This window comes from Anguilla anguilla, chromosome 5 (assembly GCF_013347855.1).
Source record: "Anguilla anguilla isolate fAngAng1 chromosome 5, fAngAng1.pri, whole genome shotgun sequence".
In the NCBI taxonomy this organism is placed as follows: Eukaryota; Metazoa; Chordata; class Actinopteri; order Anguilliformes; family Anguillidae; genus Anguilla; species Anguilla anguilla.
The window spans coordinates 17,698,495-17,725,196 of NC_049205.1; the positions used below are offsets into that span (position 1 = coordinate 17,698,495).

Here is a 26,702-nt window from a genome sequence, read left to right on the forward strand (position 1 = left end):
CTTGCAACTTTATCTGTGCCAGGTAACAAAATATGTCAAGCTTTTCAAAATCGGTAAAATTTAGCCGTTGTCATGTATTGTTTCTTCAAAAGAACGTGTCCTCTGCCCTAACCGAGACTGCAAGGTTATCAACATTATTTGGATTAATGTTACCTAGCTAGCATTTAGCATCAGCTTTCACCCAGCTTGCGTTAGGTTAGATAGCTAGAGTTTTCTTATGAAAATGTTAACTTTTCTCTCCTGACAGATGAGTAGCCTATATAAAAATTCTTCTTTCAAAAAAATTAGACTAGAGGAGGAGGAGGGAGAAACTGCACAATAGATAGGTTACCATAGCATTAGTTAGTAACAGTTACAGTTAACAGTTAGGCCTACTTACTCTAATTGAAATAGATGAAAATCATTGTGTTTGGAAATGAGGGCATTTTGGATATCAGGCACTTTAAAGACTTTAACTTATGTTTAGAATTTGTATGTGATTATATTATCATCCAAATCATCCTGATAGCATAAAGGTTTTTCTGTTACTGAGACCATTACTGCAAAAATAGTTTTATTTTGGGTTTCTTTTGCATTCTGCTCATTCTCTGTGTTGTCGGTACAACTTCTTGCGAAAAGTGCCGTACAGCTTTCATTTTCATCTGGAGACGCAGCCACAGTAAAATAAAATAATAAAAGTGCCCTAACACACAATATATATATATATATATAAATAAATTGCCCGGACTCAAAATGTGAACTCTGTCTGTGCAATTTAATTATCAGCACAAACAACTCCGCCCCCGAGCACGTACACGGACTCGCCCGCCACAAATGAACGCTCAGCCTGTGGGAAACACTGGTGATTGTGCCCCTTTGCCCCTTAAATTTGTGCTGAAATATGCCCAAAGAGTGTCAAGCGGTTCAGACGACCAAAAGTGCAGGGACAAGAGGGTGCGACGTAATTGCTGCCAAAGTCCAGAAATGTCTGTGGAAAAGCACTGGTATGTACTGGCTGACCAGGCATTAGAATGTCTGTGGAACAGCACTGGTATGTACTAGCTGACCAGGCATTAGAATGTCTGTGGAACAGCGCTGGTATGTACTGGCTGACCAGGCATTAGAATGTCAGTGGAACAGCACTGGTATGTACTGGCTGACCAGGCATTAGAATGTCAGTGGAACAGCACTGGCATGTATTATGTGCAGTAACAGGATGCTGTGTGCTCCTGTGTCACTTCAAGCGCACTCTCCCAAGTTCGGTATTCTGATGGGTAGTGAGGCTAACCAGAACCTCAGACAAGTGCAAATCAATAGATTACATTCAGGGTTTCCAGCCCTGGTCCTGGAGAAACCACTCTGTATGCTGGTTTTCTTTCCAACCTTAATTAGAATTCCTTTTTTTAATTTGACATTTTATTCTGAGGGATGTTCTACTCTCTTAATGCCATGGTATGTCTGAAACATACATAATTAATATTTCATATGAACATATGGATTTTTAGCCAGTCAGATTGGTTCTTGGACTAAGTTGGTGCTTTAATTTTCTGTGAAATTCAGTGCCGAGTGGTCCCATTTGAAAGATGTTCCATTTTGTATGGCTTAATTGATAGCCCTACAGCTAAAATCGGTGAACTTATTAATGCTGAGCATGTTACTGGTCATAATATATTTTGGCACAATTTTAGGGGCTTAAGCAGTGTTTTAATAAAGAGATTGGTTGGAACAGAAAATAGCACACGCAGGGTTTCTTTGACATCCAAAAATGAATGCAAGCCAATGTGAACTGTCATGAAATCATTCAGAATAAGTCTGCAGGGCCTATGCATGCACACTTCAAAGAGCAACATGAGTAGATTATTCAGGTCATTTAGTTATGCCATTAAGCAATATTTTAAATGATGCCATTAATTTAAGAGTGGACTGTTGAACCAGCGTTGCATGGTTCATTCCTACTTTATGGCATCTTAATTATAGTCGCCAAGATAGGCCCAAGCAGACTATCAACACTTCTTGCTATAGCTTGCAAGTATTGTAACTTCAGTCTGATAAGTGATAAGTCCAATAAGTAACCTTATCAGTCAGTCAATGAATCCGTCTACATCAGTTGGATATAGGCCTAGTTCGTTATCTTTCACAATGCTATTGTGACAGAAGCTGTTGCAATGCACAGAGCAATGTTTTTATTTTTATTTTTGGTTTATACATTTGGTATACTTGCAATAATGCTTAGGTTCAAAAATAACCTGTTAAAAAATTATTTTGGAAAACAAAAGCGCTTGCACTCCCTAGTCTGGGAATGTTGCTAGCCAGATTTGGCTTTGTTCACATAATACATGAGGATGTACTTACGGTCTCTTTCATTGTAAGTTGCTCTGAATAAGTATGAAGGACAAAACATGCCAAAACGATATAATTAATTATATAAGTAAATATGGAATTATATAAATAAATGTGTAAACAGTTAGGTAGATAATTAAATCATTTTATTTCGGAAATAGAAAATTAATTTGGAATTAAGTCATTTGGAAATGTGTCATTATAAAATGAAAAAAGCCGTTCAAAAAGTACATGTTTTGAAGTTTAGATTGTGTTTATTGTGAAAAGGACATTCATGAGATGTGAATGTTCAAGAATATTTTAATAATTAAATAATTACGTGTAATAAAATTAAGTTTAGTCCTCCTAGAGCATCTGCTAAGTGAATTCAGTGTAATGCACTGAAGTAAATGCAGACCCGTCTTCCTAGAAGGAAAGTAATTTGTACTGTGACGTTAGGTCTTCCCTGCATGTGAAATGTGCAGTCTATGCTGGGTGTGTACCCACCCCCTCAAAGAGGCATCTGCAGCCCTGGTGCTGGTAAGCTCACGAGCTTTCATCCTCTGTGCACGCATTAACCCGGACGCTGAACAGACGTTCGGCCGAGGCCTGTTCGGTGGGCTTCATCCCGACGTCGCCTCCTACGTGCGTGCGGGAGAGACTGACGGATGGAGGGTGCCGCCGGTCGCTCGAACACGTCACTAGCGTAACCAGTTGGCGCGCGCACTTTATGATGGAAGATCTGCCATTTTGGATCGATGTTTTTGCGCAGTGGTGTCGCAACAGTCGATAGCGCTTATATAATCCTGCAAGATGCTGACTGCGTGAAATGAAAGTTCGGAGCCTGAATGGCGTGACCACAGACGTGAGCGTTCGGGCGAGGCCGTGCCCAACACGTCGTTTCCCGGACACCTCTTGCCGCCACCTACGCCGCACAGCAGGGTTGTTGTCTGCTCGGGCCTGGCCGAGTTTTGTTTTATTCGTCTTTCTACGCGCGGCTCACTGTGACCTTCCACGGCCCTCCGGTTGCACGCTGCCTGCGTCCGTCATATTTTGCTGATCCTCCGTTCCAGCCGCGGGTTTTGCTGACTAAACGTTCGCCAAAACGCCAGGTGCTGTACTGTGGGAATGTGTGCCAAAATTGCCAAAACACTCTCGAAACTTTAAATAAGATAGAGGATAAGGCCAGTTTGACTTGTCCAGTTATCAGTGTGTTAGCAATCTGTAGAGCCTTATCCGTCACTGTGGCCCAATGCCAAACGTTTACTCATTAAAATCCCAAAACAAGGTGACATTTCCTCATTGCACATGGTCTGCAAACAGGTAAAACCTCTTCACAGGTCTGTACCCTTCTTGCTACCAAGAAGAAGTGGATAAGCTCATTGATTGGTGTGACAAACTTTTTAGTAGTAAATACCGAAAAGAAAGAATAAATCATTTTTGGCCTACCACAGGATGAGTGCCCTCCTCCAGTGGCGATTCATAGTCGGAGGATTAAACAAGTGTCATCTTATAAGTACCTGGGTGTTTGTGTGGACTCCACTCTATCCTGGACTGCACATACTGACTGTTTATGTAACAGTGCAATACCACATTTACTTTCTTCATAGACTGAGATCCTATGGAGCAAGCAAGCAGATTTTATTATTATTATTATTATTATTATTATTATTATTATTATTATATAGCTCAATTATTCAGAGCATATTTCTTTATGGTGTTACCGGTTGGTACAATAGTATCTCAGTTCAATTTAAATCAAAGCCTTTTAGAGTTTTTAATGTACGTTCAAAGATTTTCGGTGATACAGATATTTCAAAAGGAGCACAATCAGAGAATATTGAGATTGGCAGACAATAGTTCCCTTGTGCTGCACTCTGAATTCCAACTTTTACATTTAGGGAGGAGGTATAGGGTACGGAAGCATAGACTGAAAAGGTATAAATGCGCTTTTATCCCAATGTCTATTCAAATGCTAAATGATAGGTTCAGTTCGGTTTGATTGTATTTAGTTGTATTTCTATTTAATGTCTTTTGTAGTACTGTGCTTGTCTTTCGTGATTTTATGGAACTGTTGGCACAACACAAGACAAATTTCCGAGTAATCAGACAATAAAGTATTATCGTATCATATCGTATCTAATCCTCATTGTGTCAGCATGCATGTGCATATGCATGTAATCTGATTGGGAGAAGTGCAAGTAAAATAAATATTCAGTATTGAGGGAACAAACAAGTCGGTTTGAAATGAAATGTTTTCTGAGATAAGTGCATACAGACATTCTGTTAATTAAGTGCTGCAAACGGTAACAAGTAGTTTTTCCACAATGTCACACTTTTGATATGAAAAGTTAATCTTTTCCTTTTCACAATTCTCACTCCTAAGTGTTGCTGCTTTGTGCAGTCGTTCCAAAATTGTATCATTGCTCAGCTGACATTTAGAATGTGATAATTGTATGACCTCACTGACCTCACTCATTACTCAAACCGCACACGATGAAAACATTACAAAAGGCTGAATTTGGGATGGAAAATTTCGGATTTTACTCAGGGCTTCCCCCAGCATTTTACAGGGGAGGTGGTACGCCTCCCACGTATAACCCGGCACCACTTGCTGCATTTCATTAAGAAAAATTTAAAAACAGGCTTACGGTGAAATTACGATGCAACAACCACCCGCCATCTTTTAATTATGCCAAACGCTAACCTGGCCACAGCATTAGAAGGCAGAACGTAACAGCAGTGCATGTGGACCCTGCAGCATGCTATCACACACGCGATTAGAATGTTAAGGAACAAACATTCTGAAGACGACGCAGTAATGCCCCCTAAATATTTCCTCTGCTGTCTTATCGTGAATAATTAACACTGGAGACCACATAAATAATTACTTTCTTGTTTATTTAACTTATTATTAATAATTCGAAAGTAATTCTAAATGATGCTAACATGGGACAAAAACAGACTTTTTGCATAACATAGTTGACAGCACTTAGGCTATGTGAGTCTTTTGTGTAAGTCAAGTGGCCAAAGAAGGGGATTAAAGTTAGTTTTTCTCACCATTTTGCTCAACCTCATTCCTCAAATACAGCAGCCTCTGATGCCATCTACAGGTGGTTCTTGGGTGAGACTAGCGTCACGTGTACCCGTTTCAGCTAAATTCTTTCACAACAAACTGATATTGTACTTGCCAATCTAAAATATGAACTTTATAGATGACAACTTTATTAAATAGCCTGTTGATGAAAGACACCGGGGAGATTCTAACCGTGTCAAAAGAGTGTGAATCCGATTACTCTAAGGAGACCATGGGAAATGGAGGCATATGCGGTGACTGACCTTGCACGCCATTGCCTCTAACAGAGCATAAAACAGCAGCGAATTCGGTAACGCTGATAAAACTTTGTAGACGTGCATTTGAGCCGATAGTGTCCTGTGAAACAAGTCCTGAATTGATGTGATTGGATAACGTTAATAATAAACAACTGAAATACTCCTAGGTGGTATGTGTCAGAATCTCATGGGTTGAAAGAAGTTTAGAATGTACTGCAAAATGCACAGATGTTAGGTAACTAGCTATATTATGCTTGTAAATAATAAAAAGGTATCTCAGTAACATGCCTCTATTTTTACCCCCCCCCCCCCCCCCATACAAAAAACACTTCCTTTTTTCAGCCAACCCTTAAACTATTTCTGGGGGTCACGGTTACTACATTGTTGTTTAACTTTTAGAGTATTTTCATGATAGTGGTTGAACGACTGTAGTCGTTTTGAGTTTTCTCCGCCGTCTCTCTCTGATTGGTCTCGTATCTGTCTGCGTGATTGACAGGTCCATCCTGCTGGGTTCGAGGGGCCTGGACATCTTCCACATCTCCCAGCGTCTGGAGAGCCTGAGCGCGGCCACCACCTTCGAGCCGCTGGAGCCGGTCAAGGACACGGACATTCAGGTACGGAGTCCTGCTACGTCACAGTCTCGTTACCCACAATGCATCTCTCTGTTCCCTCCGAGAGGGAATGAGGTCAGCTGGACGTGAGAGGCTGGCGGATGTGGGGGTGGGTTTTTGTGAGAATGCCTCTCTGCATACGACATCCACCCTGCTGTCAGATGCATTGCCGACTCCGTGTTGGAACAGGCTGAGCTCGTGTTCTTTCTCTAAAGTTTACTGGGTCGTACCCCTGGCAGCTCGGACCTCGTGCCTTTCACATGGGAACAAGCTGTCCCTGTAAACCTCCCCTCCAGGCAGAATCTCAACAACAACAAAAAAAACAGCCGCCCACTTCCAACCATTGATGGGAAGTCCTTCAGCATTGAATGTCTTCAAACACTTTACCTAAAAACCATTCAAATGGTGCGTGTAATAAATCATTGTGCTGTTTTGCACTTGCAGAAGCAAAGGACATTATTGAGACTCAAATACCAAGATTCATTAAATCACTTTCACATTTTACATTTTAGAAATTCAAAAATGTTCTGGAACAAGCTACACATTTATACAGCTGGATATTTTACTGGGCAGTTCAGGTTAAATATCTTTCCCAGGGGTTCAACAGCTGTGCCACACCTGGGAATCGAACCTGGAAGTTACAGGCCCAGTACTAACCACTAACCACTATATATACACTTCTGCCCAGGATAGTATAGGTTTGGGCCTTGTAATGAACACTGTATCACATGTATTTCAGCATGAATTATTTCAGCACTGCATCATGGTTTTGGAGTATCGTATTGAACTGAAGTGTACTGAACTGAATGTTTATACCCGCACCCTGCACTCCTATATTATACCACAAGTTAGTATTGTGTATTTATTACCATTTAAGCCAACTACACAATGGAATTACCTGTGATGAGTTCATTGTGAGTAAAGATCTATAGTCTTCATTTTGAGGTTTGAAGTGACTGGTGGAAATATTTGGTCTACTCACTGTGCAGCATCACTTCAAGAAATAGGTCCTTAACTGGGCTACTACTCAAAAATAGTCTTGGGGTGTCCTCAGAGATGCCCGTGAAATAGTCACAGCCGTCCTCAGAGATGCCCGCAAAACGTTACCATGCAAACGGTCGTCGCAAATGTGAGAAACTGGTGGTCGAATTTCACCATGCTGAAGAATCAGGGTGGCATGCTTACTCTTCATATAATGTTTTAATGGACGCTGGACAAGGTGTTTCTGTTTACTGGTCAGTTTTCTACCTTTACTCATTAGGATCATAATCAGTTCAAAATTTTAATTAAGATGATTGTTATTTGTTTTAATTTATTGTTTTGTTTTTTTTAAGGTTCTTCCACACAGACCTGATTCCTGTTGTACATGCAGATAGGTGGTAAAAATAAGAGACCTGATTTCCATTGTGGTGGATAGATATTCATGTTCATGCGTGTTTTATATTTGTACATGTGCTTGTATTTCACAGTAATGTTAAAAAAAAAACAAGACCAGGTCAAAACCTAGTATATGGCTGGACCGGCCAACCAATGGTGTAACTTCACCACTCAGTCACTCAGTCACAGACATTCGCGTTTGTAGGGCTGGCCCCGCTGTTGCGGTCCAGCCAAAAAAAGACTGTGCTGCGTGTGTTAGTCTCGTCTCACCCGCCCAGCGCATCATCCGTGATGTCACCAACGTGGCGCGGGGGCGTGCGCACAAGGGACATGACATCACACGAAACGCGCTCGAAAGGGAAGGATGTAATTTTGCACGCACGCCCGTCCCCAAACTTCCAGAACCCCATCGGTGTAATGAGGCTGCTCTTTTTTGAATGACCATTTCGCAGTAGAACATTGCAGCTTGACATTTGTGAATATTTCACTTTAAGAAGACCGGGAAGGAACCATAACGAGGCCAGGCGAACTGTGGAAGATTTTTTTTTTTTTTAGGGCATTTCGTTTTTGGGCTTTATTTTCCGCTTCAGTTTCACGCCGATGTTTCTTTTGTTAATTGCAGACATTTTGTGGTAAAAAAATAACGATGATAAATGACGTCAATCCAGGTCTCTGTTGCCCTCATCACCCCCCTGTAAAGGAAAACCAGTCTTGTGTTGGGTGTCTTCAAGGCCGTGGCTTAAAAAAATGTATTTCATCGTTTTTTTTATTTTTATTTAGTGAGTCACGGTGTCTGAAGCTTTACCGTCCACACCTCCGTTGCTGAGAATCTTGTGTAATGGGGGGGGGGGGGGGGGTGAACCTGCGCCCCTAATCGTCTCATTAGCTCGGTCGTACCTCGCCCTGACGCACGTATGAGTACCAGCTACAGCGATAAGACTGCGGGGTTAGCCTGTAGATCTCACCGTGCTCCAGCACAGGAGTGAAGCGGGGTGGTTTACAGAGCTGTCAGAAAACTGAACCTAATGCAGTTGGTTGGAACAAAAACCAACCAGTTATTCCAGACCAGCTCTGCAGGACCGGAGTTGTGCACCCCTGCGCTAACGTTTGAGCCCACAGCCTTAGCTCCAGGGGTCAGTACATTACATTAAAATTGACACTGCATTCATTTGTTTATAGTGACTTGCAGTGTAAGGGAAGATAACTACATTACCCGAGCAACATTCCCAGACCAGCGAGTTTATGTGCCAACGTTAACATTAAAGAAGTAAATGCAAGTTCATTATGCCGGCCTAGATGCATAATAGAAATAAAAATAATAAAAACCATAATATAAATCAAATGCATACTTATAAATATAAACAAATGATAATTTCATACCACTAACGTCCATGCAAAGACACGAAGCGCACTGTAAAGATTGCAATGTAATGTGAAGTAATTAGATAAGAAAAGAGGTCTGGGGGTGGGAATGTGAGGACGGGATCATCTGTGTTTGGGGAGGGGGGTTGAGTTTTGGGGACGCATCAGTGTCCTACCAATCAGCTCTCTCTGTTTCTCAAGCCCCGCCTCCAGGCTGGGCGTCACGGCAGCAGGGTTCTGTAAGAATAAACGCACAATTACCACACGGTAGCGACATTCCTTATATCGAGGGGAGGGGGGGCGGGGAGGGAGAGCACAGGGTTGGGGGAGAGAGTGGGGAAAGATGGAGGGAAGAAGAGAGCAAGAGAGCGATGGAGAGAGGGAGGAAGAGAGATAAAGAGGGAGGGAGCGAGAGACGCCGGAGCAATGCTGGCGTTCCTTTGTCTGCATGAGGGGGGGTGGGTGGGGGGGGGGGGGGGGATGGTAAACGCATACTAATGAGTTAATGGCAGCCCACAGCTGCTGCCAGCTCGCGTTCGCGAAAACCGCTGATGGTTCTGCGAGCGCGCTCTCTCCGGCGAGCCAGAGCCCCGCTCCCCTCTCAGACACCCGCGTTCCCCCCGAGAGAGAGAGAGAGAGAGAGCGAGAGAGGGACGAGGAGAGAGAGAGAGAGAGAGAGGGCTGAGCACAGGAAGCCCCCCCCCCCCCCCCCCCCACCGGGCTGGGGGAGTCGGGCCTCGGCTGTCAGTCAAAGGCCCGTCTCCGTCAGGCTCGGTCTGATTGACAGCGTCTGTAGGGGTTTCGCCGCCATGTCGCCTGGAGCCGGGGCGGCGGCGGCGGAGCGGAGTTAAGATGTCCGCGGCGAGCACGACGGCCGAGAGAACCGCGCCGTCGTTAACACGGAAACGTGAATCCAGACGCCGGACCCGTACGCAATTGGACGATCTGATCCATTGCATACAATTCAGCCCCTCAGGATCGTCTTTTTTTGTTTTGTTGTTTCTTTGTTATCGCTATTAATAGCTTATTCGTTTTTTATTTCTTTTTAAACATTTTGAACGTATGGGCAGCACGGGCCTGAGTCCTGTTGTACGTGCAGAGATGAGGTGGCAAAAAATAAGCGCTCAGATTGTAGGTGATGTTCGTTTTGCGTGTAAAAATCTGAGTCAGTTTCTGCCTCGCTCTTTGTCCTTTGTGATGTCAGAGAGCCGTGGAACACGACAAACATCGTGGAAGACCCAGAAAAGGAAGACCCGGATTTGCATTCGTTTTGCTCCTCTGCTCACCTGCAGACCTCACCCCTTCCCCCCACCCTCTCCTCTGCCCTGACCCCCTCTCCCCCCCATCGGCCTCACCGCGTGCGGATGCACCGGAGGCCTCCAGCGACCGCGGGGGAGGGGTATTACTGGAAGTGCACTCATTCTCTGCCGCTGACCATCCGCTTTACTGGACACTTAAGTGCTCTCTGCAGCGGTCACTGCACTTTCTCCTGCCTCGCAGAGAGCCGTGTGTGTGTGTGTGTGTGTGTGCGCGCACGCGCGCGTAAATGCGTACATGTGTGTTCATGCATGACTGCTTATTAGAAATTTGCGTGTGCTTCTTCTGGCCCCCCTGCTACAAAACGGTATCTTGACCATGACCAACAGGGGGGGTGGGGCAGTTGCCATGGTGACTCCACCTTGGATCCATTTTTCCAGCAGTATCATTTCCTACTTTCTTAAGAAATTACTGGACATCCCATTGTGTTTCAACAGTAGCCTTGTGAGATGTGCTGCAGGCTTGTACTTTAGACGTGTTGTAACATGGAGCCTGCTTGTTTTGAGGGATCTTGGGGCTTTTCATTGATTTGGGGTCTACGTGAATCAGTTTTGATTTTCAGGGGGAAATGGACATGCTGGAGGAGGGTTGTAGGTTTGAGTCCCAAAGCTGATGCTCCTGTTGTGGCCTTGTGTTGGCAGAGTGGGTGTTGGTGCCGTACCCCCATGATGAGTGCTGTAAAAATCCAGGGCGTTAAATCTCTCCTGCACAAGCACCTCGTTTAATGCACTAATGCCTCATTTAATCATTTCACACGGTACATATATGCATAAATATAGGTGTGTTGCGAGCATGTGCGTGTATGTGTGCGCGTATGCTTGTGTGTGTGTGTACACGGCGTGCGTGTGCCCCCCTGCGTGCGTGTGTCCTGGCTCCTAAAAGGCGTCAGCACTGCTCCCTCTGTGCCGGTGTGTGTGTCCTTACTGGGCCTCGGAACCGGCCAATCAGAGCAGAGCTACCCAGCCCCCACCGGCACTTTCCTTCCATTCTGCTACTTGTACTGAAATAAGAAAATGCCTCTGCTATAAAATAAAGGCTGCTGCTCATAGTCATACACCAGCCATGGAAACATAGCAGGTGCGTTTTGCTGTGCATGTAATATGCATGCGCATAGATTTATGCACGTATAACACATTAAATAAATGTCTGTATGAAAGGACCGCTGAGCGCCGGCAGAGTATTACTGCCGGGCATTTTCATGTCTGCTCGAAGCGTGTGGCGTTTCCCGCGAAGCCCGCTCGCTCCGCGGCGGTTCCTTTGTTCCGAGCGCGGCGTAGGACCGAAACGGGGCCGACCGGGTCTCCCGGTCATCTGCGACGTCGACCGCGAACGCGAACCGCTAACCCGTCAGACGGGAGTCGCGCGCGCGAGAGGCGGAGTCTGGAGACAAAGGAGCCGTCAAATCCTCACCCCCCCCCCCCCCCCCCCCCCCCCCCGCACACGCGTGACCGCGGCCTCCTCTTAGCGTGTGCCACGGGGAAATTTTCATACGTCAGCTGCACTGCGAGGAGGAGGAGGAGGAGGAGAGCGAGAGAGAGACAGAGAGAGAGATGAAGAGAGCGAGGGAGAGCAATAAGTGCGGTAAGATGGCGGAAGCGGAGCAGAGTGGCTGAAGAGCTCCGTCCTCCCCTCTTTCCTTCATTTTTGCGCTCTTCTTCCCTCCCCCATCTCCTCTTTTCTGTCTCTCTCCCTCCCTCCCCCCTCCCGTCGTCTCTTTCCATCTCCTTCTCTTTCTCTGTCTGTCTGTTCCTCTCTTCCTCCACCCCCGTCTCTCTTATTCCTGCTCTTTCTTTCCATCCTCTTCCACCCCTCCCTCTCTTTCTCTCTCTCCCCTCCCTCTCTCACTCCTCTCTCTCTCTCTCTCTCTCTTGCTCTCTCTCCCCCTATCTCTCTCTCTCCCTTGCTTTCTCTCTCTCTCTCTCTCCCTCTCTCTCTCTCTCTCTCTCTCTCTGTCTGTCTCGCGCTGTAGTTCCGGAAGCTTCCGGAGTGAGCTCTGGCGCGCGCAGCCTCTCAGCCTCGCAGCCGGCGCGTCTGCCTCGGCTGCGCAGGCCTGCGAGCGCCCCTGCAGCCGCAGCCCCTCTGCTCATTAACTAAACATGACTCTTAAAAGGATTATTAGCCCAATTTCAGGACAGGATGTCGGAAGCCATCAGGGGAGAGCAAAAATCCATTATCATAATTGCATTGCACTAGGATCTGCGGGGTGGGGGTGGAGGAAGGGAGAGGAAATGTTTTTTTGTTTTTTGGTTTTTTTTTTGTTGATAAAAGAAGAAATGTGTGCGGGCCTGTAAGATGAAGAGGAGGAGGATGACAAGATTATGTATGTGTGGGGGGGGGGGGGTATAGAGAGAGAAAGCAACACGGTTAAATTATCCCATCCTTCTCCTGGAAACCCCCCCCCTTTCCCGAGTCTGAGGAGTGACATGGTACAGTCCGCCTCCCAACAATAAAACGACCCACTGTAACCCCTCGTGTGGCACAGATCTCACTGGGCTCCGACCGGTAGGCCACCATGGGGAGGCCTGGGCCTGGAGCGGGTCGTGTGGAGGGGGGTGGGTGGGGGTGGCAGGGGGCTACGGGCGGAGGACGGCGGCGGCCACCCGGGCCGAGCCGAGTCCGGGTTAGGCCCCCGACGGGTCGGAACCGGCCCGATCCGGCCTCCTCCTCGGTCTGCCGGAGCCTTCCGGAGCGCAAGACACGGCGGCGTCGGGGGAGCGCGGAAACTTAGTGTGGCAACTCCTCTCCTCTCCTGCTCTCCTCTCTCTCTCTCTCTCTCCTGTTCTCCTCTCTCTCTGTCTCTCCCTCTATCTCTCTCTCTCTCTCTCCTGTTCTCCTCTCTCTCTGTCTCTCTCTCTCTCTCTCTCTCTCTCTCCTGTTCTCCTCTCTCTCTATCTCTCTCTCCCTCCATCACTGACGAGCCGGGCGGCTCTGCCCTCCCGGTCGGAGCTCCAGGCACAGAGTGAGTATCGCCTCCACGCGTCTCCGCTCAGACCTCCGCCTTTTGTCTGCCTCCGTCCGCCTCTCGCCTCTCGCCTCTCTCTCCCTTCCTCTCTCCTTCTTTCTCTCTCTCCCTCTCCTTTCACCGTCTCCGTTTCCTCTCTGACGACGCCGGGCGCTAGCCGGTTTGTGGAACAGACGACAAAGGTGATGATGATGATGATGATGATGATGATAATGGTGATGGTGATGGTGATGGTAATGGCGGTGGGGTCGATGGCGATGTTGGCGGTGGTGATTGATGCTTATCGTCGGTGGAAGCCAGGGGGATGAAGGGTGGGGTTTCACCCCTCCTCAATCGCGGTCATCGCTCATAACTAAACGCAGGAGTCTGACAGCTATTCCAGCGACCCCCCCCACCCCCCACCCCCACCCCTACGGGATCGCTCCCAAGGCAAGTCCGTACGGAACTATAGCATGTCGCCGTAGGATTCTAGAACTGTGAACCTGAGCAGTCCGTGCTTTGATTGGCTGGGTGGTTTCACAGAATGTGCTGGGTCCTATGGGTCTCTGTATCGTCTGCTGTCTTTGTTTGTTCCTCCGTGCCATGCCATGTCGAACCGTTTTATTCAGGTCTGAAACGGCGTTTTGGGAAAGAGCGTTCAGGGACAAGGACATTCTGAGGCTACTGAAGAGCTGTCTTTTTTCCTTTTTAGGCTGTGGTCTCTAACCGTTTGTGTTTGACGCGGAAAATGGTTGTGCGTGTCATTTGTCGCCGTTTTCTGTTATGTGTGCGCGTTTATTATTTTTAACGCGCAGTTGGGTCGCTAGTATGGGCACACGTGTGTGTGTGTGTGCGTTTGTGTGCGAGCGAAACGTCTCCTAATGACTCCTCCAAACCTGCTCTACCTCGTCCGTTTCTCCGAAAACGCGCCGAGTACGGCGGGGTTCTCCGATCCTTCCGGAACATCGGACGCGCCGGCGCTTACCCGGGCGTCTGGTCGTCTTCGCCCGCTACTCGCGAACAATCACTGGCAGCGGCGAAATCACGTGGGCGTGCTATCAGCGGCTGTAACCTGCCAGTTTGTTTAAACGCGAACAAAACGACCAGGGTTCCCTCGGAATTCGGTTTTGTCTGTTTATTTCGGCTGTTTGTTCGTTTTTTTCTAGGACCGACGCGGTCGGCGTTTCCGTTTTTTGTCCGTTGCCGTCTCCTGTACCGCGAAGCGTTCGGAGACGAACCTTGCCGTTTTTTTAATCATTACATTACATTTACTTGGCAGACGCTTTTATCCAAAGCGACGTACAAAAAGATCCCTCCGGATCTGAGACTCGCGCACCCCTTTAGATCAGTCTTAGGGTTTGGTGGTGGCGAAATGGGTTCGAGGCTTCAGGGAACAAAATGGCCGTGCTGCCAGCAGCCTCGGGCATTAACTGGGCTGAACCAGTTTTTTCGGGCAGGTCGACCTCTAGGGGGCGCTCCGAACGTCGACGTGCCCGTGACTGGGCAATAACGAAGACGAGCGGTGGCGATTGCGATTCCGGAAGCCTCCTCCGACGTTCCGGGAGCGAGGCGGAATTTAACACGGGGCTCAGAGAGATCTTGATCCATAAGCACTTTCCAGCCGTAGCGTTGCTGCGTAGGCAATTCCAACAGTCAGCCGCCCACAGCCTTGAGCGCCAACCCTAACCCTCCCCAACCCTTCTACAACCCAGCCCCCACCCAGACTCCCGCGCTCCCTCTGCCGAGAACAAGCGAGGGGGGGCGGGGGGGAAGGAAATCGCGTGTGACAGATGTCAATCAATGTCGAACGCAGGGGGGGCGTCCGGCTGGCCCGCCTATCTCCGAGTAATGCGATGTAATTAGCGGGGAGGCGGGGAGGGGGGGGAGGGGCCGCAGCCTCGGCGTCGGGGGGGGGGGGGGATGGGGAGCGGTCTCCGGGACGCCCAGCGTCGGGAGATGGGCGTAGGCCGCCCTTCCGGGGGGGGGGGGGGGGGGGGGGGGGGGGGGGGGGGGGTGCGCTGATTAATGGGGGTGTTTACGGTGGGTAGTCTGTGGAGGTGAGGGGTCCTCGTAGACGCCCTGTCTGTCTCTGAGAGGCGAGGGGACTGGGGAGGACGCTTCGCGCTCCTCTTTTGTTCTCGTTGGCGTGCGCCGCGCCGCTGCGTCTGACCGCTTCGGTTTCAGGTGGCTCGGCGAGTAGAGGTGAGGCGCTTTTCGATTCGGGGAGGGTGCGACGGGACCTGAAGTAACCCCCTCTACGGTGCACGGAGGTATTAGCCGCCCCCCTCCCCGCCAAAAACTACCCCACCCATCCCCACTCACTTACCCTCATACGCCCCATGTACACACAAAGAACATGCATGCACGCATTTACTTACGCACACACACGCACACACACGCGCTCACACACGCGCACACACAAACACTCACTCACACACACACACGCACGCATACACAAACGCTCACACACACACACACACTCTGTGCGTGCGGTGCTGTCTTCCTTCCTCTCGGCGGGTTGGCGGTGTCGGTGCGTGCCCGGGCTCGGAGGCAGACGTGGTCCTTTTCGCCCGCGTGAGACGCTTTTTCTCCCTGGCTGGCAGTACGTGGGGGGAGGGGGGGAGGGGGGGGCTGTTTCGGGGCTTTTTCTGCTCCCTTCTGCGTGTCTTTAATTAGCTGCAACATGTTCACCGCGTGAGCGAAGTGGGCGGCGCGGCTGCTGTTCGTCTGTCGTCGCGGCGATTGTGTGAGCATTGCGTGCGTGTGTGCGTTTGTGTTTGTCTGGGTGTGTGTGTGTCTGAGCGTGTGTGTGTGCGCTTTTGTGTGTGTGTGTGTGTGTCTGTGTGTGTATGTATGTATGTATGCACGTGTGTGTGTGTGTCTGTGTGTATGTATGTATGCACGTGTGTGTGTGCGTGCCTGTATGTGTATGTATGTATGCGCGTGTGTGTGTGCGTGCCTGTATGTGTGTGTGTGTGTGTGTGTGTGTGCGTGCCTGTATGTGTGTGTGGGGTCGGGGTGGAGCGGTACAGTATTCCTGTGTCTTTCAGTGTGGCGGTTGTGTTTGTTCGCAGCGTGTGTTGGTGTGACAGATTTTCGTTTCGTATGTGGTGTAAGGGTTTGGCTAGTAGAGGGCTGTATTGTAAACGGACGGTTGTGGTGCTTTGCGTGCGGTGAAGCTTCTGGAGTGGGCCATCACTCTTTGGGAGCGGTGCTTGATGCTCTTGGGTTGGGCTATGGCTCTACAGGCAGGTCGTGGTGCTTTGGGTGTGGTGCACAAGGCTTTTGGGGGTGGGGCATGACGCTTTGGGGGCAGGTCATGGTTTCGGGGGGGTGGGGCACGGTCCTTTGGAAGTAGACGGTGGTCTGTTGAGGGGCGGAGCCATGTGTCATGTGGAGGTGGGCATCGTGGCCAATGATCTCCAGTAGCGAGCCTGCAGCTGCGTTTACTGCAGTGTGCCGATCCTGAGAAGCCACGCCCACTGAGAGCTCACAGCCAACCCGCTGCCCTCCCGACCAACAGTGTTCCAGCCTCCATTTCCCACAACCCTCCCTTCTATTACAGTGCCAAAGGCTCGCCCACACAGACGCAACACTGCATACAATCGCTGTCTGTCCAACCTTTATACATGCGTAGTGCACACTCTCTGCATCACCTCCCTAATGCGTGTGAATGGACACACACATGCTAGCACGCACGAATACACGGACACACACGTGTGCGCACACATGCGCAAGGGTTGCATCGCCTAGAATCCAGCTGGGAGCAGGAGGACTCACACCGACTGCTTCTGTCTTTAATATACAGGCTGTGCAGCATTCGTACAACTTTTAGACCAGCACTCTGTGTGTGTGTGTGTGTGTGTGTGTTTGTGAGTGCTTGTGTGTGTGCAGTCGTGTGAGTGCTTGTGTGCGTGTGTGTGTGGATGTGTGCTTGTGTGTGTGTGCCTGTGTGTGAAAGGTACCGTCTCTTCAGTATCAAACTGTGCTCAGTAAGTGCATCTGAATACCCTTTTTGCCGATTCTGCCGATATGTCAGCAGTGTTAATATTCTGTCTGCGCTGTTACTTTTATAAGCCTATTTCCCAGCACTCCTCCTCGGTGCCCTTTTTACAGATCTCAGATGATGGCATTTCTGAGCTTTTGTAACCAACGGTGATCCTCGTTTCTGAGGAAGGGGAGGGTCTCCGTGCTCTGATTGGCTGCAGGAGTGGCAGGTGTGTGCACTGTGGAAAGTAGGTTATTAGAGAGTTTAACCCCCTGGTGTGTGTGTGTGTGCGCGTGTGTGTGTCCTCGCAGGGTTTTCTGAAGAACGAGAGGGACAATGCGCTTTTGTCGACCATCGAGGAGTCACGACGCAGGGTAAGTACCACCTCCGCACTCCCCAGACTCTCTCTCACACACACACACACACACACGCACACAAACACTCCCCTTCGCAATGCCTGCTGCTTCTGGGGGAACACCCTCGTAACCACGGTAACACCGTTAACCATAGTAAACCCAGTACCCCCAGTAGCTTCACCAACCCCCCCGTATCCCCAATAACCATAGTAACCCCTCATAACCCGAGTAACCTTCGTAACTCCAGTAGCTTTTGTATCCCCCATAATCCCCCCGTGCTTCTCCTGTTGGTCGTTCCATTTTGCGTTGGTGGGAGGAGAGGTGGCAGGAAACGACGGGGACGGTGGGGTTCCGTTCTCCTCGGCTGCTTCCTCCCTCGCTCTCTCTCCCTCTCCCTTTCTCTCTTTCTCCCTCTCTCCTTCCAATCAATGCCTCCGCTCCGCCGCCGCTCACCTTCCGTCCGTCGATATGCGTCTAAATATAGCCCCCGCCGGCCTCGGGCTAACATTAACGCTCCCGTCTCCTCGTAGCTAGCGCACCTCGCCGCAGACGAGAGCGATTAGCCCAAGGCTAGCATCTGCTCCGCTAAAGCATTCCGCTCTCGTACGAAGCGTTCTCGCTTATTTTTCGACTTGTTTGTGTTCATTGTTCAGGAACACCCCCGTGAGCCTCCCTGAGTACTCCTGTACGTACGAAGGAGAACGCAGCCACGTCGTACCCTGGTCCTTTGTCATACCCTCCTCACTCCTTGTGTTTAACCGCTAAGCTTGGGCTAATATTAGCTTTTCTTTAATGGTTTCTCCTCGGCAGAAGTTCAGAAGAGGTTTAATTAGAGAGATCTTTTCAATTACCTAGCGCTCCCCTGACGGGAGAGAAAATAGAGGGAGGCCTTGAGACTCTTAATGGGGCTCCAGCCTAAATCTGGAGCGGCGGAAGGGTCCGGGCCCAGTTTCCGGCATTTTCCGCGGCCTCGCCCAAAGGGCGAGACCCACTTAGCGGCTTCCGTCACCGCGTCCCCGGGTCGCCACGCCCCAGCGGCATCGTGTGCGGCTCTGACACGCCCGTTACACAAAACTTTGTGATGATGATGTTGATGCCTTGCATTTATATAGCACTTTTCCAGTATTCAGAAAGTTTTACACTGATGAGTGGAAACTCTCCTTAACCACCACTAATGTGTAGCGCCCACCTGTGTGATGCACGGCGGCCATCTTGCGCCAGAAGGGTCTCCACATATCAGCTGAGGTTGAGAGGGAGAGAGAACGGTTTTTAGCCAAATAAACTGGGGGATGATTAGGCCACAGGTTGGGAGAACCTGGTTGGGAACATAGCCTAGACACCATGGAACCCTCTATTCTGTGATAAGGGATCTTTAATGACCGCAGTGAGTCAGGGCCAAGGTTTAACGTCTCCAAAAGACGGATTTAAATATGTTTATTACACGGTTAGGCTTGTTCACCTCACCTGGACTCTTGGGTATTGAGTTAGTAGGTGATTTTGAGGTTAAACCAAAACTGCAGCAGGGTCTCCAAGATAGGGTTGCAGACCGCTGTTCTAGAGCATTCTGTGACCTCGTTTTCTGAGACGTGAGCCAATCAGACTGCCATTCTTCCTCTTCATTTCAGCCTTGCGTTTCTTTTCTCTTCTGTTCCTGTCTTCTTTTTCCCTATCTTCCTCAACCTCTCTCTCACACTCTTTCTCTCTCATGCTTGCTCTCTCTTGTTCTCTGTCTTTCTCCCATTCTTCCATGTTCTGTCTCTCCCTCTCCCTCCTCCCTGCCTTGCTTTCTCCTTTTTTTCTCCCCATCTTTTTCTTTCTCTCATGTCTTTATCTGTGTCACTGTCTTTATCTGCCCTTCCTGCCTCTGTCTGTCTCTCACCCCATCTCTCCCTCTCTCTCAGACCTTCCTGCTGGCGGAGGAGTACCACAGGGAGTCCATGCTGGTGCAGTGGGAGCAGCTGAAGCAACGGGTGCTCCACACCCTCCTGGGGGCGGGGGAGGACGCCCTGGACTTCACCCAGGATGTGGAGGTCAGTCCCCGCCGCGTGTCCTTCAGTAACACTCTCCCGCTCAAGTTCAGCGTGTTCAGTGACAAGCACGCCCCTGAACACTGAAACACAAGTGCACACAAGCATCCGGAACCGAGACAAGACTCAATGAACGCACCACTGTTCACTGAAACACTACCGTCTGCTAGGATCCAGAACAGACACACTTTTACAATTCTAAAATCATTTTGTGCCGTTTAGTCCTGAAGTTCGCCGGTGAAAACACGTGCCATATCGCAAATAAACACGCAAGTTTAGCTCTCTGTGTCCGTAAAGACATCTTTAGACGCACCACCTGTAGTGTCTCTAAGCCGCCTGTAGTGTCCCTCAAAATGTGTCCTCAAGTAGAGTTCTGAAATGCGTCACTCTGTGTGAGAAAGACATTCTGTTGCACTCAGCTGCGTACCTGAACAGGTCATTGGAAGAACCTGGCGGTAAAGTGCTTTTGTCCTGATCGTACCGGTCGGCCTCTCTTTGTCAGTTTACACTTTGAATGCTTATTTCCTCGCCAAACTACATTACCGCCGTAGAATATTAATAAACTTGGCTAACCGTCATCCTCCATCTCTGCCAAAAAATGCGCCGTTTCCATAGCAACCAGAGATCCATTTAACCGGACCAGAATCCTCAAGTTACCTTACAGTTAAAACACTTAAGGCCAGATTTTCCATTGCTATGACTTTGCTATTGCACCGCAGTAAGAACAACAGAAACCATACCTCTCCTCTAAGACTAAAGACCCCCCTTCAGATCTTCAGTTTGCACCTTTGTTCCCCTGACTCTCTATAACCATCCTTTTCCTTCTTTCTTTGGATTTCCTTTTGGGATCATTTATAGCTCCGGTATAGCTATGTAAACATGTTTTAGCTGTATGCTGATATTTACCTTTGCTACGATCCAAACATTACATAATGATTGTAAATGGGCCTTATGTGCCTTCTTGGAGATATTGCACTTTTGGTATTCCTGAAATGAACACTAATGTTTTCCAGTTCTGTGAGTCACTCTGACTAAGAACGTCTTCTATGCAGTTATTAAGTAATATGATATAGTGTTGTTATTATAATATAATAAATTGCTCTCAAAGCCATCATTGTATGCAATAAAGCACTGGTCCACATTTAAGAACCTGTACCACTGTATTTAGCATAAATAAAATGTGGTTAAATCTTAAAATCAGAGCCACTGAATTTTGCAAGTCATCTTCAGTGCATATTAAAATTTTTGATGGTTCTTACGACACAGTTACAAATGGAATTTCTTAAGAAAAAAAAAATCTAGTCATGCGAATTTGCGAATGGATTGTATGTATAAAACAATGTAAGCCGTGTAAGTTGCTCTACACAAGAGAATTTGCTAAGTGTGAATGGGCAACCTGGAACCACACAAACTCCAACACTGGGATGTTCATCAGTTCTGTGCAAATTTGCTTCTCACCAGCATTATAAGGAATAATTTTGCGGCTGTGAACATTTACATAATCACTTTCGGTAAATACGCCTTCCCACTACTCGGGGTTATTTGTAACAGTCCAGGGAAAATTCCTCCCTTCCTTTCCCCTTATCTGAGGAAAACATTTGAGGCGTTTTTCGCTGTAGTTCTCAGAGCTGGAGGAATGTTTATTCTACCCTGGTGAGCACGGTGGCTAAAGAACTGTTGTCTGCAGTGATCCCATTCACCCCGCAAGGAGCAGTCCAGTACCCATAATGCTGCACTGCTGGTTCTTTCTCTCTGTCTCTCTCTCTCTCTCACACACACATACACTCACTCTCACACTCACGCACACACACACACACACACACACACACACACATGCTCACACTCACTCTCTCTCACACACACACACACACACACACACACTTGTACTCTCACACACACACACACACACACACACACACACACTTGTACTCTCACACACACACACACACACTTGCACTCTCACACACACACACTCGCACACACACACACTTGTACTCTCTCACACACACACATACACACTTGTACTCACACACACACACACACACACACACACACACTTGTACTCTCACACACACACACACACTTGCACTCTCACACACACACACTCGCTCACACACACACTTGTACTCTCTCACACACACACACACACACACACTTGCACTCTCACACACACTCACTCACACACACACATACACACTTGTACTCTCACAGACACACACACACACACACTCGCACTGTTATCTTGCGATGAACTCTGAAGGAACCTCATTCTCAGGATGACTCAGTCAGGAGTAAAATTCCGACTTTGAGTACACAAGGCTTTCTCATTACTTCCATCAAAAATGTATAGCCCTCCAGATAACAAATCTTAAAGAGAATCCATGGGGCAAAGCAGCTTCTCAGAAGAAGAACAGAACATTGCACCTTTTGTGAGCTTACACTCCCTCCTTTATGAGGGCCGACTTTGTTTCTGCATAGGAAAATGATTCATGTCTTTGTGCAGGAGTATCTGCTGACTAGCCTGCAATGTTGGTATGCATTTTACAAATAAATGACTTGGGTCTGGATAATGATTCATTTTGTGCTTGCACACGGTACATGTTTACTGGCTCCTTTAATTATTGTCCAGTGGTAAAAAAGAAAAAAAAATTAATTCTGGCCATCTGAGCTACGACCCCTCGGCCCAACCCTCTCGCCCCTATACCACGCCCCCTCAGCCTTCAGTGCCCAGTCCACAACATACACTACACCTGCTTTGCCACGCCCACACAGTCTAACCCTACTTGCCACACCCCTACCGGAACTTTCCTATCAAACTAGTTTCAATGATATTTTGTATTTTTGATGCATCGTGATTCTGCAGTATTAGGTTTACAGTTGGTTTAATGTGCATCTCAGTCTCACATCACCATCGTATTCTTTGACTGGCCACTGAGTGAGTGAGTATAACACTGACTCTGGTTTGTAATTGTGGCTTTTCAACACACACATGCATTGGGTTGAGAGTGGGTCTCATCTGATGGCCCCTCCCCCCATTACATCACTCCTCCCCTCAGCATCACTGTCATCTTCAGTGAAGTCTTACATCGCAGTGGCAATTAGTAACATCTTTATTCCATCAAAAAATATACATGGCATTATTATAATATATAGGTAAATTCTATTGTAATATATTATTATGTATTTTTTGGTAGAGTGTTGCAGTATCATCTTGCACTTTAATCTATATTCTTTTTTAGCCTAAGCATAAGTGTGGAAATGTATGAACCGTGTGTTGCCATGTTGGCCCGTATTAGTGTGAAACTGTGTGTTGTATGCCCTGAGGTGGGGTGGTTAGCGGCTTTTCTGTTGGCAGTTAAATATGAGCGCTCGGGCGTGGGGAATGTTCCTCTCTGAGGCTTTCACGCTACGATGGCCATCATGCTGTGGATTTTTACCAACAGCTGCGATGTTTGAGGAGATGAAGACGGAGGCTGACACACACACACACACACACACACACACACACACAAACAAACAAACATACGTACACACACACACACAAACGCATACACACACAAACAAACATACGTACACACACACACACACACACACACACACAAACACACAAGAACGTGAACACACACAAGTACGCATGCAGACATAGACACACACCTGCACAGACGGATACTTACACACTAAAACATACACAGACACACAGGAACAGTAATACAGGCATGCACTCATGCACTTACATACCATACACATTCACAAAACCTCATAGCATATAGATAGTGATGCACACACATACACAGGTGCACTGCAGACATTCTCAGTCACGAACACACACACACATACACATTTGCGCGCACTCACACACCTTTTAGTGTATGGTGCTGTCGACACTTGACAAGGATGCTAGAAGACATGGAGAGATACTGGAGGCATTGTGTGTGATACGTGTCATAGCCGTGCCCTGTCACCTGACCCCTGTCTGCTCCGTGTTCCAGCCCAGCTTCGTGAGCGACGTCGGGGCGCCGGGACGCAGCGCGCTGGACAGCGTGGAGGTGGCCTATGGACGGCAGGTGAGTGTCTCAGCCAATCGAGCTGCGTCGTGTGATGCAGTGTTCTGAACTGCCTACAATTCCCATAATTCAGTTCAAGTCAGGCCAGGAAAGCTTCTTGGGGTATAATTCCATTCATAGAGCTCATCAGGGAATGTGGAAATCCATTACTAGCCTATTAGTAGGCCTCTCACTGGTAATCATAAGCACAGAGCATATTTATTACTCAACAATGTCAAAGTATAGTGAGGACTGGATTTTATCACTGATTTTATTTTAATTTTTTAAACAAATGAAATCACCCCAGTTCTTTTATGATAAAAGGACCACTGTTTTCTTTTCTTTTTCTGTTAGTGGCGGTTCTATTCTCCTTTTTTTTGGAGGGTACAGGATGTTATTTGGCCCCTCAACGTCCCTGGTTCAGAAGCACTTGCTGTTGTCTTCTGCTCTTTTTTTAACATTTGCATTTTAAAATTCATTTATGGCCAAATTCACTTTCCCTCTGTGGCACTTTCTGTACTGCGATAAACTAAAGCCCTTTCTGCTTTTCCCCATGAGAATAAAGTTAAAAACACAAAGTACATGAAAAGGTTAAACTCCCCGTGCTCCTCTTTACATCCAGAGAAAATGTCAGTTGTAATTAGAAAGGTCGGGGTTGCGTTCGTCGACAGGAGTCACAAACTGGCATAACGGTGTGGTTCTCTGGCGACCGTGACAGCCTCTGCCTCCGCCAATCAGCAGAGAGCGCCCGAGATGCCCATTTCCTCTGTGTGGGCGTGGCCTGTACTGGAGGCATGCTGGGAGCAGCCAGGACCAAACTGGGTCATGTCACTCAACGCAGTAGCGGATCGAAGAGGGCCAGGGGGCATGCAGAGCAGAGCATGCTGGGAGATTTATCTGCCTGAAAGCACAATAGGGAGGACGCTCTTTCTGCATTGCATTTGTTCTCTGTCTCTATCCGTATCTCTTTTTCTATCTCTCTCTCTCTCTGTCTCTCTGTTTTTCTCTCTCTCCCTCTCTCTCTGTCTCTCGCTCATTTTTCCGCCAGTCAGCACGCGCAGGAGCCGCCATGTGCCGCCACATCGCGTGCGGCGTCATCCTCCTCATCTTCGTGTTCTTCTTCGAGGACCTCCTCAACATCTTCGTCCTGTTTGTGCTGTTTTTCATCGTCCATCGCTTCACGTCGCAGTCGTCGTAGCGCGCCCCGACCAGCTGCTTCAGTTGGGGGGGGGGGGGGGTTGCCTTTCCGTGGTCCATCAATAACCCCCTCCCCTCCCTCCCTCCCTCCCCCCCCCCCTGCAGATCTACGTTTTCAACGAGAAGATCGTGAACGGGCACGTGCAGCCCAACCTGGGGGACCTGTGCGCCTCTGTGGCCGACAGCCTGGATGACAAGGTAGGCCCGAAACGCAGCCTGCATGCCCCGGTGTCCGACAAGCTGAGTCTCAGCCCTCTAGCACTGGCGTTTGAGTACCCCTTCCCCCCCACCCCCCCCCTCGTGTGGAGCTTGCATTGGCTTTAACACCGAGATGCGTAAGGTCTGCTGGGTACTCTGGGTACAAAAATAATGGAAAACCACCAAGAACAGGAACTAAAACGAGCTGGCCTGGGTCCAGCTCTGCAGTGCTGGGGAAAGGGCAGGGCGAGGCCATCGTACCATTGCTAAATCATTTATGAGACCTTTCTGGAAGGTTCTGCCACCCACCGACAGAGATGTGGCGAATTGGACCTTCTGCACCAACATAAAGTCAGTCTCTCCAGAGATTCTCCGCCTATTTCAGAGCTGTTAGCTTCCCAGGCATTTTTGGGCCTTGGTGGTAACTAGTTATTGAGAGTAAGTGCGCAGTGCATGCTGGTGATTACATCCAGGCTTTATATGTTTGTAAGCGGGAAAAGAGAGCTTGTGTACAGCGAGTCTGATTGGGGGAAGTAGGGAGGGAACAGCTAGAAAGGGTGAAAATGGATTTTGAAACCTCCTTATCCCTGCTGTTTGCTTTCTTTCTGCGTGTGTGCGTGTCTGTGCACCTGTCTATGCCCGTGTCTACATGTGTCTGTTTGTTTTCACATCTGTCTGCGTGGCTGTGTGCATCTGTTTGTCTGTGTGCATGTGTGTGTGTCTGTGTGCGTGTACGTGTTTGCGTGCGTGTGTGTCTGAATGCATGTGTGTGTCTGTGTGTGTGTGTGTGTCTGTGTGCGTGTACATGTCTGCATGCATACGTGTGTGTGTCTGTGTGTGTGTGTGTGTGTCTGTGTGCATGTACGTGTCTGCATGTGTGTCTGTATGCATACGTGCGTGTCTGAATGCACATGTGTGTGTGTGTCTGTATGCATACGTGCGTGTCTGAATGCACCTGTGTGTCTGTATGCATACGTGCGTGTCTGTCTGTGTGTCTGTATGTGTGTGTGTCTGAATGCATACGTGCGTGTGTGTCTGTGTGCGTGTGTGTGTCTGTATGCATACGTGCGTGTCTGTGTGTGTGTCTGTGTGTCTGTATGTGTGTGTGTCTGAATGCATACGTGCGTGTGTGTCTGCGTGTGTGTGTCTGTATGCATACGTGCGTGTCTGCGTGTGTGTGTGTGTTTGTGTGTATACATGCGTGTCTGCGCAGAACGTGTCGGAGATGTGGCTGATGGTGAGGCAGATGACCGACGTGCTGCTGGTCCCGGCCAAGGACTCCCTGAAGAGCCGCGTGGCCGTCAACATGCAGATGGCCTTCGTCCGGCAGGCCCTGCAGTTCCTGGAGAACAGGTGAGAGGGAGAGAGGAGAGGAGGAGAGAGAGGGGAGGAGTGTGAGAGACGGGGGGGGGGGGGGGGGGGGGAGAGGGGAGGAGTGTGGGGGGGGGTGGAGTGTGAGAGAGAGGGGGGAGGGGGAGAGAGGGAGAGGAGGAGGGAGGGGGGAGTGAGATCTGGACAGTGGTTTAGTTTGAAGAAGAGAGGTTAAGAAGATGGCTCATGGGAACAATGTGTGGGCTTTTCAGCCAATCGGTGACTTTAACGATTCACTTAAGATCTCAAACGTCCAAAAAATCCTCCTGGGCTGCAGCCTGAG

The 26,702-nt window shown here is 48.6% G+C and overlaps 1 protein-coding gene across 3 annotated transcripts in view; it reads left to right on the top strand.

Moving 5' to 3' along the window:
- nup93 (nucleoporin 93) overlaps positions 1–26,702 on the top strand; it is a 39,823-nt gene that overhangs the window by 3,214 nt on the left and 9,907 nt on the right. For 2 of the 3 annotated variants that reach the window (XM_035417731.1, XM_035417732.1), the window contains exons 5-10: positions 6,128–6,245; positions 17,539–17,601; positions 19,485–19,613; positions 23,600–23,674; positions 24,956–25,048; positions 26,262–26,401. In XM_035417731.1, coding sequence (XP_035273622.1) covers positions 6,128–6,245; positions 17,539–17,601; positions 19,485–19,613; positions 23,600–23,674; positions 24,956–25,048; positions 26,262–26,401 — 618 coding nt within the window. Of the gene's footprint in view, positions 1–6,127; positions 6,246–13,172; positions 13,258–17,538; positions 17,602–19,484; positions 19,614–23,599; positions 23,675–24,955; positions 25,049–26,261; positions 26,402–26,702 lie in introns of those variants that run through there. The other variant, XM_035417733.1, reaches the window with a different exon arrangement.